This window comes from Lonchura striata, chromosome 19 (assembly GCF_050655825.1).
Source record: "Lonchura striata isolate lonStrDom1 chromosome 19, ASM5065582v1, whole genome shotgun sequence".
NCBI lineage: Eukaryota > Metazoa > Chordata > Aves > Passeriformes > Estrildidae > Lonchura > Lonchura striata.
The window spans coordinates 5,593,789-5,605,768 of NC_140721.1; the positions used below are offsets into that span (position 1 = coordinate 5,593,789).

General features: G+C 42.9%; 1 protein-coding gene across 4 annotated transcripts; it reads right to left on the reverse strand.

Annotated features, from left to right (window-relative positions):
* Positions 1-245: 245 nt before the first annotated feature.
* KCTD7 (potassium channel tetramerization domain containing 7) lies at positions 246-11,939 on the reverse strand. Of its 4 annotated transcripts, XM_085557427.1 has the most exons (7): positions 11,658-11,847; positions 10,343-10,452; positions 9,344-9,434; positions 8,032-8,224; positions 7,181-7,350; positions 5,351-5,529; positions 246-4,252 (listed from the first exon to the last, which is right to left on the reverse strand). In XM_085557427.1, exons 4-7 carry the CDS (start codon positions 8,173-8,175, stop codon positions 3,876-3,878), a joined length of 870 nt encoding a protein of 289 aa, XP_085413553.1. In that variant the 5' UTR covers positions 8,176-8,224; positions 9,344-9,434; positions 10,343-10,452; positions 11,658-11,847; the 3' UTR covers positions 246-3,875. The 4 variants fall into 4 exon arrangements, with proteins under 4 accessions (XP_085413553.1, XP_077643626.1, XP_085413552.1 ...); XM_077787500.2 differs by lacking the exons at positions 9,344-9,434; positions 11,658-11,847 and adding an exon at positions 11,879-11,939; XM_085557426.1 differs by lacking the exon at positions 11,658-11,847 and adding an exon at positions 11,879-11,938 and having other exon boundaries at positions 8,032-9,434.
* Between the last annotated feature and the right edge of the window lie 41 nt (positions 11,940-11,980).

The window sequence follows — 11,980 nt, forward strand, 5'->3', positions numbered from 1 at the left end:
GCTGCTGGGCTGGCACAGGAAGGGGCGGGTGGGTATCGAGGATGGGATCAGTCATTGCAATGAGCACACGCTGCACCAGTGCCTCTGTTCCTGGGGATAAACACCGAAATGCCATTAAAACATTGCCCGGGACAGAGATTCCTGCCTTAATTTTCATTTGCACTCAGGCAAAGCACACTCAAATTCCAGGGAAAGTGAGGAAAAACACTGCAGTGGCTGCAGACCAGATGAGCCAGAATTCCAAGTTTTCACTATCATAATCTTTTATTGCACAACAGAGCCTTTATATCTGCATTTTCTTCTATGTGTTTTAAATAAAAACCATACAGACTATATATTACCCGAACTGAAAAGTCAAAAGTATTAAGAAATAATACCACTGCAGTACTCACAGTATTGAACACCACGCATCAACATAATTATTAACAAAACACATTTGGAGATAATTCCAAACCCTGATCGTTAGCATCCAGGCTGGATTTTCAAAGGCATTACGGGTTACAATGCATAGACACATACAATTTATAATTCAGCAAAACAAAATCCACTTATAAAAGTCACAGTGAAAGTGGAGGTAAACTTATATTAAGCTTGTGTAAGTAAAATGACTATGAACTGCTGTTCTGGAAAGTGATTTCCAGTTAGAGAATTATATACAGGAGATAATAACAGAACAGAATTATCCTTTGAAATCAGCTTATTTGCAGAAAGATAATGAAAGACTGGAAGTTGTTGGGCTTTTTTTTGTCATAGCCCAAAATTAACAACCATCTTGGGTCCTCTGCGCCGTGTGTAAAAACCTAAAAACATCTTCAGGGCTCAGTAACGCCAACCACAACTTAAAGCCAGTGGGGTCTATAAGTTGTCCAGGATAAAGCAGTCATTAAAAGAAGTGAAAAAAATGAAAGAAGTAAAAGAAGTGAAAGAGTATCCCAGAGTTTAGAATGAGTTAAGGGATCATTTTGTTGCAGTGTCTGCCCTGAAATCTGCCCTTACCTGCCAGGCAGTTGTGTCCCAAGTGACCACCCTGCTTTGCCAGGCAGAAAAGAAAGATCCATCGAGGTGCTATAAATGAGATTCAAGCCGTGTGACCCTGCAAGACTCTCCTGTCCCTGCTGCAATCCACAGCCACTGGCTTTTCTCACCCTTGGATCTCCCAGAACCACGACTCGATGGCTTTACACAGTGGAGGGCTCACAGAAATGGGTGGATGTTCTGTGCCTCACCCAGCACAAGAGCTGAAACCACACACCAAGAACAGCTCTGCAATGGGAGCAAGCGGCTGTGACAGGAATTTTTTCCCTGCTGCCACTTCCATCATCCCCCTCATCATGTCCCAACAATGAGCAGTGAGGATAAACCTGGCAATGAGGGCTTGCAAATGCCAAATGAAGCTACAAAACCTTTAATTATAATGAAATAATTAGCTTTTTTAGGGAAAAAGAAAACAACCAAACTGATCCATCATTATAGGTTAAAATACAAATTAAAAATCCAGCCCATGCCCCACAAGGACCACAGAGGATCTGTATGGCACAAAGGCTTCCCAGACCAAAGCTGGCAGCACCTTCACTTTCCTCTGAGGAGGATGGAAGGTCAGCAAGGAATATTTCAGATTCCTGTGCAGAATATTGGGTATTCAAGTTAAAAGTCTACACCAAGTCCAAAATTACTTTTAGATATTTTTTTAAATTCTTAAGCTCAGCAGCCATTAAGTGGCTGCTGTACATAAACACCTTTTCATGTCATTTTTCAGTGCTTCAAAATGGTTATTGTTTTTTTATTTTCCTATTATTATTTTCTTTTTTTCCCCTTTCTATTTCACAAGCATAAAACAGATGCAGAAACATTTCATGTGCTGTGGAATTGGCCAGCTCACTCCATATGAGAGCTCCCTTTGATCCCTGTTAACAACCACTCCACGATGGATATAAAGGGAATGTTAAAAACATTGGTATTGTCATGTTTTTTGTTCACACACAGCAATGTAAAAAATATTTAACAATTCTAATTTTAAATACACATCCCTCAACTGCCCCACCATTCCTCCAATATTCAAATTGACAGGAGACCATTTACTGCTCACAAACACAGGGATTTGGGAGTGTGAGAATGGAAAAATGGCTTTGTAGATGATAAAGTGGCAAAAAAAGCTAAGGGAGCACAGAAAAATATGCATTAGCAAAAAAAAACCTTGTCTAATATCATCTGACTTTAAGTCTAAAATAAAGTTTAATATCACAGAATGTAAAAAGAGTCAGTAATAAAATAATATACACTAAATATTCTCTTACTCCTGTTAATAGGAACAGACAGGGTTTTCTTATTTACCAAAAGCCTTTGTAAATGACCTGATTCTAAAGAGCTTTTTTCTTTTGTAGATATTGTAAACATTTAAAATTTCTAAGGCTAAAAACAGGCACAAGTCTTCCATGAACAGTTATTATTCCTAAAAGCATTAAGGAATATATTCCAGATCTATTCCTTTTGATAACAACAGAAATAATTGAAGTACAACATTATAATTCACAACGTTGATTCTTAATTAAAAAAGAAATACAGCTTAACCCTGACAACAATTAATAATATATAAGGAATATTCTTTTTTTTTTTTAAAGTACCTAGTACATCAAAATGACATTTCCAGAATCTTTGTGCTGGGTGTGACTCAAACTTTATAAAGCTGAAAGAGGAACTAAAATATTTCTAAGAGGGTAAAACTGAAACGTCAGCTTTAGTAGCACCCCAGATTCCCAAAAATGCAGGAAAAATCTGCAATTCCATCCTGGAGCCACGTGGTTGGTGGCACCTTTTAGCAGATGTTCAGCCACTCCCCTCCATCCTTTGCATGAGGTGATTTTGTTTTGTGCCTCGTTAAGGTACCTGAGCCAACAGTCTGATTTCAGGCTGCTTTTCAAGTTTCCAGAGGTTTTCCCAACCCCTGCCAGCAGGCTGATCCCAAGGAATGTGAGCAGCAAGGCAACTGCCAAGAAGTGTCCTTTTAGTGCCACCACACTCACCACCAGGTGAGATCCTGAAAGAACATTTGTCCTCTGGAAGTTCTTTCATCACTTTGCTGAGCCACAGCTCATCACCAGGTGAGTTCTTGAGAGATCTTGAAAGAACATTTGTCCTCTAGAAGTCATCTAACCCCTTGATGTGCCACCACAAGGTGATCTTGAAAGAACATTTGTCCTCTGGGAGTCCTTTCATCACTTTGCTCAGCCAGAACTCACCACCATTGTGACATTGAAAGAACATTTGTCCTCTAGAAGTCCTTTCATCCCGTAGCTCAGCCCTAACTCACCACCAGGTTATCTTGAAAGAACATTTGTCCTCTGGGAGTCCTTTCATCACTTTGCTGAGCCACAACTCATCACCAGGTGAGCTCTTGAAAGATCTTGAAAGAACATTTCAAGATCTCACCAGGTGAGATCTCTAGAAGTCATCTCACCCCTCGATGTGCGACCACAAGGCGATCTTGAAAGAACATTTGTCCTCTAGAAGTCCTTTCATCCCGTAGCTCAGCCCTAACTCACCACCAGGTTATCTTGAAAGAACATTTGTCCTCTAGAAGTCCTTTCATTCCGTAGCTCAGCCCTAACTCACCACCAGGTTATCTTGAAAGAACATTTGTCCTCTGGGAGTCATTTCATCACTTTGCTCAGCCACAACTCACCACCAGGTGACACTGAAAGAACATCTGTCCTCTAGAAGTCCTCTCACCCCTCGATGTGCCACCACAAGGCGAGCTTGAAAGAACACATGTCCTCTAGAAGTCCCTTCATCCCTTAGCTCAGCCACAACTCCCCACCGGGCGACCTTGATAGCACGTTTGTCCTCTGGGATCCTTTGACGCTTTTCTCAGGCCAGCCTCACCACCAGGTGATCTTGAACTCGTAGATGGGCCGCTTGCAGTAGTAGTGGTTGATGAGGTGCTTGTCGCAGACGCCGATGCACTGGTGGTCCACGGTGATGCCGCGGGCCGACAGGTCGGTGACGATGCAGTGCAGGAGGTCGTAGACGTCGGCCACGGCCTCCCAGGGCCCGAAGGACACGTCCACCTCGCAGTGGTGCTCGAAGAGCTTGGCCTCGCTCTCGCTGCGCTCGAAGCGCAGCGAGTTGAAGTGCGGGCACTCGTAGGGAGTGATGGGCATCTCCTCCTTGAACACGCACACCTTGAGCTTGGCAAACCTGGCCTTCCTCTGCATGGCCCGCAGCTTGGCTATCTCGATGATCCGCTCCAAGTGGTCTGGAAGAGAGAAAGACTTGAGGGTCCCGACGGGTGGCCGAGGAAAAGAATCAAAAGCAATTATTTTGTGTCAAATGGTTCACTGCAGTTGTTCTCAGCATATTAGCAGCATGTAGCAAATCAATCTCGGTTATCTGGTGAGCTTGGTGGCCTTATTATATCAAAAATACATATTTTAACATATTACATAATTATATAATTTAAATGGTATGTATTTATAGTCTATAATTACATATCATAATTATATATACTAAAATTATATATAATATAATCTATTATATAACATATATATTAAAATAAAGCATAATCAAATCAATCTCAGTTATCTAGTGAGCTTGGTGGCCTTATTGCATAAAAAATATAAATTAATATATTACATTATTATATAAATTATATATATTATATGATACACACTATATAATTACATAAAATACAGAATAATCAAATCAATGTTGGTTATCTGGTAAGCTTGGTGGCCTTATTATATAAAGTATATAAATTAAATATTACATATATTAAATATTTTATTAAATATTTATTTACTATTTACATACTAAATATAAAATATATAAATTTATATATAATATAATATAAATATAATATTATAAAATTATATAAAATTTAGAATAATCAAATAGATCTCAGTTATCTGGTGAGCTTGGTAGCCTTATTATATAAAAAGATATATAAATTTATTATATAATGATATTATCCATTATCTGTATAATGTTATTATATAAAATACGGAATAATCAAATCAATCTTGGTTATCTGGTAAGCTCAGTGGCTTTATGATATGCCCAAATTATCTGGAATCACTGCAAGGCCAAGTTTATTCACTTGCAATCCTGACAGAACAAATGCAGACAAACCCTCTCATTTAATAACATTACAGCCTCATCTTGCTCCCTTTTAAGCACAGAAATCCCCACCCTGGGATGCAGCAGGATGTGGAGACCTCAAAGATCCAAACAGCATAAAAAATACAGAATAAACTTCCCAGCTGCAATGGGATCAGCCTGGGAGCTGAGAGCAGACTGAAAGGTTTAACACCGGAATCCCACTAGAAGAAACAGTCAGTGCTATTTGTTTATTTACCTTTGTAATATGGCATTAGGCCCAGGAAAGCTTGTCTAACTTTTTCTCCTTTAAGAGGCTGGATATCCTCTAGATTGTCTAGCAAGGGTCCTATGGAATAATACTGAGCTTCCTTGTACACTGACCTCACTCGCTCTCGGGGGGGCAGGTCACCAGATCGTAGGAAGTTTAGTATGTCTCTAAAAAAAAGAAAAGGGGGCAAAAATATCATTAACAAACACATTTCTGCCAAAAGTGCTGCAGGTGGGAAAGGACAGGAAATGCTGGATATTCATTGTTTGCTCTATTGAGACAGTAAATGAAATAAATGGGCCATATTCCCAACATTTGTTTGTAAAACTGTTTGCCACATTCGGGTTTCCAAGCCATTATTTCACATTTTGCCTCAGCTGATGTCAAAACTCATTTGAAAAAATATCAGTGGATTTTAAACCAAACATTCAATGTGGAGGAAACCATTTATAACACAGAAGAAGCCAGAGTGTTTCATGGGAAACAAATTGTGGTCACTGCATTTCAAATTTAGGTCTGGGACAAAATAAACTTTTGCATTTTCCCAGAGAATCATTTTCATGGACATTTTATTCCACACATATCCAGCTGAATGGATGGGACATCTGCCAGCAAGGTTTCTCATCACAGATCAGGGCCAGTTACAGAATAATAATCAGATTTTTTTAAAAAGTGAGAGAACATTTCCTCATAGTTCTGAAACACTGTTCAGCAACAGGATTTTTTGACAGGGAAATAAATCACTTTATAAGTATTAACCAACAAAACCCTTATCAAATAAACAAAAAAATCACTTTATAAGTGTTAACCAAGAAAACCTTATCAAATGAAAGAAGCATTACTGCAATCTTAGAATGACAACAAATACAGCACGTGCTAACCTGGCCCTCTGTTCCAGCTGTATTTTCAACTGAGGTTGATAATATCACAAATTAATTGATTTTTCAATTGCCTCATGTAAAGACAATTATTTTAGAATAAACACAGTGGCTTGATCTATCTCTGTCCCAGATTATGGTACAATGCAAAAGCGCTTTGAAAATAATTCAATGCTCCTCTGTTAAAGGCAATAAGGAAATGTCTATAAAGGGACAACAAGAAACTTGGGATAAATTGCAATGTGTTCTTTGGGCAAAGACCTGAACCCATGAATACTGATCACTTTTTTTAGCAATCTCACCCCAATTCAAACATAGCATTAGTAGTCATGGTTAGTGTAAATAAAAATAAAATAAAAGCTGAACAATTAGGAAGGAATCCTGGAGGTGAAGGAATACAGTACTACCAACAAAAATAATTTAGAAAAAGAAATTCTTTAAAGGCCTGTGCTTTATTTTAGCAGTTATATCCTGTTTAAAGATTGAAACGTCATATTTTCAACTGTGCAAGAATCCTAGATTTATCCCTTCCATTCCCTCTTCCTTACAGATACTGAATATCAATTAAAACCCAGTGCTGTGCAAAGGAGTTTCCTATTTCCAAACGCTTCTTTAAACCATCAAAACAACTTGATACCTTGAAAGGAGATACTCTAGGGGAGACAATGCACAAATTCAAGGAGATACTCTAGGGGAGACAATGCACAAATTCAAGGAGATACTCTAGGGGAGACAATGCACAGATTCAAAGCATTTCTTGTTTTTCCTTTCCCATTGCACAACCAACAAAGAATTTTTAGTTGCAGTTACTCCTGTGATGCTTTGAAGGCATGCAATGTTAAATGCTGTGTTTTAAGCAGGGAAAAAGCCTGTTAAAAACAAGTTTAACACTAAGTTTTCAGTAAGAGCTTCCCAAGCTTGCCCTGAGATCGGTACATACCCGAAGTAGGTGCCATCCCGGTCGATGAAGTACCTGCCCTCGGCGTCCGTGGGGATGTAGTGCCTGCCACTGAACATGGCTGCCAGCATGGTGTCCTCGTACCTGCGCAGCGTGGACAGTCTGGTGGTGAAAAACATCCCCCCCACGTTCAGTGGGACAACTTCTGGGAACTGCAAAAGCAACCAGGACATCAGAAAGGAGCTGCCAGTCCTCCGCAGGTGACAACGGGCACAGCTCCCAAAACGCGCTGCAGTTTGCCACCGGGACAAAGGTGTGGTTACTGACCCACTGCCACGGGTCAGGGAGCTCTGAGGAGGAAAAATGTGGATGCTTTGGCTGCTGGGAGGAATCGGGGAGTGGTTTAATTGTAGCTGGGAATCTGAAACAGCAGAAATCACTCAGCTGGAATGGCAGATATTTGAGATATTAATGCCTCCTCTTGGCTCTTTTGGGGAAAAGGAAAGAACAAAACAAAACCTTTTCCCCAGCCTTACACAGAGAGAAAAAATAAGGGAAGAAATCTTAGGTCAGCCTTGGGATTTGCTCTCTGCTGCTCCCTTTACACAACCAGATTCTATTATACACTGAAAAAAATTGCATTTGTTTACATCAGGCCTAAAATCTTACTATCACACTCAGACTGCCTTAAGTACCAGAATAAACACTTTAATTGCATGTCTCAAGTCCAAACCTGGATGGAACTTGTACGTGAAGCTGCCGAGCTACTCAAATGCATTTAAGAGAGAGAGTTTTATTCAAACGTGTTAAGCGAGCTGAAGGAAATCCTGAATTCTTCAGCACCGGAGCAGTCTGTGCTGCCGCCATCACCCCCGGCCCAGGTGAGCTCTTACCTGCTGAGGCAGCAGAGGCAGCGCTTGCGCTGCCTGGGTGGCGGTGGGAGTGGCCGGCTCTTGGAAATCATCCTCTGCATCCGAGCTCGACATGGCATCATCCGGGGTGGCACTCACTTTGTTCTGCCCCGTGACTACCACCATCCCTCTGGCTCTGGGGAGCAGCTCTGCTGGGTAGGAGGCCGTGGCAGTGCTGAAGGGAGACCCAAATTAATCGCCCAAATCACCCCAATCCCCGGCGCGCTCCCCGCAGCGGCCGCGTCACCCCGAGCGCTCCCAGCGGCAGCGTTATTCCCGGGAGGAGGAGGAGGAGGAGCAGGGATGCCAGGCACCCCGGAGAGGGCTGCGGGCAGGAGCGCCGCTGGCACAGCTGCTCCAAGGCCCTCCAGCCGCGGAGCCGCTGGCAGGGGCTGGAAGAGCCCGGCATCCATTGGCTGCACGGTGCAGGGAGCGATTGGCTCCGGCGCGGCTCCGCAGGAAAATGTCATTTGCTGGGAGAATTTGGGTGGCCGCTGTCGCAGCCTGTCCCCCGCCAGGGGCGGGATGCAGGAACACGGCGCTGCCAGGGGCGGGATGCAGGGACGCGTCTCTGCCACATTGGCGGCACCCGGCCCCGTCTGTCACCTTCAGCCGCTCGCCGGCAGCGGGGAGGGCTCGGCTGGGCTCTGGAATTCCCTGGGAAATGGGAAAACCGGGATTTCTCAGCAGCCAGGGAAAGCAGGCGTTTCCCTGCCCGCTGCATCACATCACACCACGCACGGACGCGCACGTGAGACACGAGTATTGAACTCTCCTCAGCACGCTGCTAATTAATTATCGATTGGATTTAACACCTCCAAGGCTTCTCGGTCCATCCTCAACGGGAGAATGGGATGCGCTGAGACACTGCATGATAAAAATAATAATTGAAAGAGCCGACTAGCAAAGAGAAGCCCGCTGCTCTCCTTACACTGCATTATGTAAAATCCCTGTTCCCAGGGTGTCTCCAGCAGCATCGCAACTCCCTAACAAAGACATTCCATCACCAGAGGCTCTACCCACCTCCAAACCTTCTTTCAAATCACTATAAAATATAGAAAGACGATTATTTGCAAAACCACATCTGGCATATTTATTTATTAACTAAAGGATGCTTCCCCTCAAAATCAGCAAGAAAAAATGATATAAAATTTTTTAAATCTGCCTTAATAATTCTGCTAACAGACATTGTGCACACCATTAGATCTCAGCTCTTAAAAGAAATATTGAGTTCAGAGTGAACCCAGAGACAGAGCTGGGATACTCCTGAGCAAAACAGGTACTTTGCACAGACCTGATCAGACCAAAATCTCCAATTCTGTGGGAGTGTCCACAGCCTTCTTTCCCCAAAATTCGGAGATGAAATCTAGATCCTGTTTAACACCCTAATAAACATAGATAAGAAGCTACTGTGAAGTTCTAAACATTTTTGTTTAAGCTGCAGCTCATTAATAGGGTTGGCTCAGCTCAGAGAGGGATTTAATTTCTCTACAGTTCATAATCATTTTTCCACCCCAGTCCAGTGCACAAGCAGATAAATAAGGATGGAAGTGCTTCTGAAGAGCCACACCCTATTAACAATTTTAATATTTGTCCTATAACAATCATCATTAGTTACCATACAACTCAACTATGCCTCACAAATAAAGAATAGACACAATATAAATAAAGGAGTATTTTGCTAGGGATTCCTTTAAGGAGGTAAACAAATTATCAGCCAGACAGAGGTTGCAGAACAGAATTTATAAGATGCACAGTCAAAAATTGAGGGTGAGCCTGTATTTCCTGTGAATGCGTTATTTATAAAGCTGCCACCTGACACCAGTGCTTTGGCTGCTATTTCTAGGTTTCTTTAAAGTGCTCAAAAAGAACACAAGATTGACCAAAAATGTGTTGTCTGCATTTTTTCAAGGATGTCCCAGAGATTTCACTTAAATGAAGTGTAGTGTGAATAAACACTCACTCTATTAACTATATCAGCATTATTGACCACAGAATGGGTTTTTGGGGTAACTTCATCCATTTGGCACTGCACCAAAAAGGGCCTCTTTCCTAACAGAGCTAAAGGCTGAGAAAAAGAGATTTTTCTCCCTCTTTCATAATCTCCTTCAATATGACACCAGGGTTTAAGAAAAAAAGCCATGAGACAGCATTAATTATGTTCTGCTCAGGATTACCAACCTTCTCTGCCATTGGAACAACCCCTCAATAATGAGGTTTAGACTATCATGAGACCAGGAATTTGAAAACAAGCTTAGTGGCAATAAAAAGATCAATGACTGACAAGTTGAACCTGTTTTGTGACGTTCATTAAAAGGTGAGTGAAGTCCCTCTCTAGGCTGGCTTCACCTGTTCACCCAGGGAGCAGTGAAACAGAGCTGTGCTGCCAGGAGCAGAGTCCTCCTGAAAGAAAAGCAGAAGTTAATCTCTGCATTTCATGAAGAAAACACATCCATCTGAATCCCAGAGTAGTTTGGATTGAACTGGACCTGAAGGATCATCCAGTTCCACTCCCTGCCACGTCCACAGACCAGGTTGCTCTAAGCCCCATCCAAACCTGGGCTGATCCTTTTCTTTGCACTTAAAGCACATGCAATAATTATTTTTAACTATGTGCAGAAATGTTCCCTTGTTAAATCTGTCATTAAATTTACGGAATTTATTTATTTAAACTAAACAAATGCCTCTATTTCACTTTCAAATACATCTAGGTCTAGATCAATAGTTAATGGGAAAACACCACCAATAAACACAATTATAATTAAGTCAAATATCACATCAGCAGCATCCAACTCTATCGGAAATGCCTCCTTCCAGTTCTTCCACCTGTTGTCTAAAAGCAGGGATTGCTTCCTGGAGCTTTGTTGGGGACAGCTCAGATATTGTTCCACACACAGCAGAAAACCTCAGTAAATGAGCTGGCCCTGCCAGTTTGGCTTCATTCCCCAGAGAATGACAGCAACCCTTGAATTGGGCTTGATGCTAAGATTTATAAAAGCTTTCCAAGGTTCTGCTGTTCTCTCAACTTCTCCATATTGGTTTCAACAACTTTTTCTTAAATACCTTCTGAAGTTGCACCAGTATTGGCAAAGTTACAAACCCCAAAGTTACAACCCCCCCAAAAAAGTTACATAGCAATAAAAAAAATGACATAATTGTTCTACAGTCAAAAGGCTTTTTAATCAAGGTTCTGATGTATCAACCCATCACAGGAGTCCCAGACAAACTCCTGGTCAAAGGTAACTCTCTGGGATGTGCTTTTTTTGGGAAGATACCAACTGGATTATTAGAAGGCTCCCCCTTTTTAAAGAGAAACTGGGGTAGAATGAGACCTGATTTAGCAGTGTCTGCATCACCAACTTCAAGAGACACAGATGACTGAAAGGTTTGTGTGAACACGGAGGGAAAAGACAACATCCAGTAAATTCCAGTGAATCTGTGTTAGAACAGCGAAGAAACATTCAGGAAGAAGGGCAATAAATCGTGTGCTCGGAGCCAGCTCCGAGCAGCGGGGGCATCACCCACAGCGGCTGCACGGGGCACCACGAGTCGGGCAAATAACCAGCAGTTCATTAGTAACTAATTACAAATCAACTCGTAGCTCTCACCTGGCCAGGGTGACACTGCTGGCGAGTGGCTCCCCTCGCCCCTCCAGCCCCGCGGCCTCCCCGCCGCTCCCTCACCTGCCGCGGGGCGGAAGCGGCGCCGCGGCCGCGGGGAAAGGCCCGCCGGGGGTGGAGGGAGGGATGAGGGAGGGGTGAGGGAGCGATGAGGGAGCGATGAGGGAGCGATGAGGGGAGCGGGGCCGGCCGTCCCCGCCCGCGCTCACCTGGTGCCCGCCCGCGGCCGCGGCTCCGCTCGGGCCCCGCCTCACGCACCCATCCGGGTCCCGGCGGGAGGAGCCGCCCGGGCGGCCCGGGGCTGCCCTCAG

Coding starts and splice junctions, on each gene's coding strand:
- KCTD7 (XM_077787500.2), bottom strand. CDS start 8,175: ATGGTGGTAGTCACGGGGCAGAACAAAGTGAGTGCCACCCCGGATGAT. Junction 7,351..8,031: donor TGCCTCTGCTGCCTCAGCAG/GTAAGAGCTCAC, acceptor TTGCTTTTGCAG/TTCCCAGAAGTTGTCCCACT. Junction 4,253..5,350: donor CCTAATGCCATATTACAAAG/GTAAATAAACAA, acceptor TCTCTCTTCCAG/ACCACTTGGAGCGGATCATC.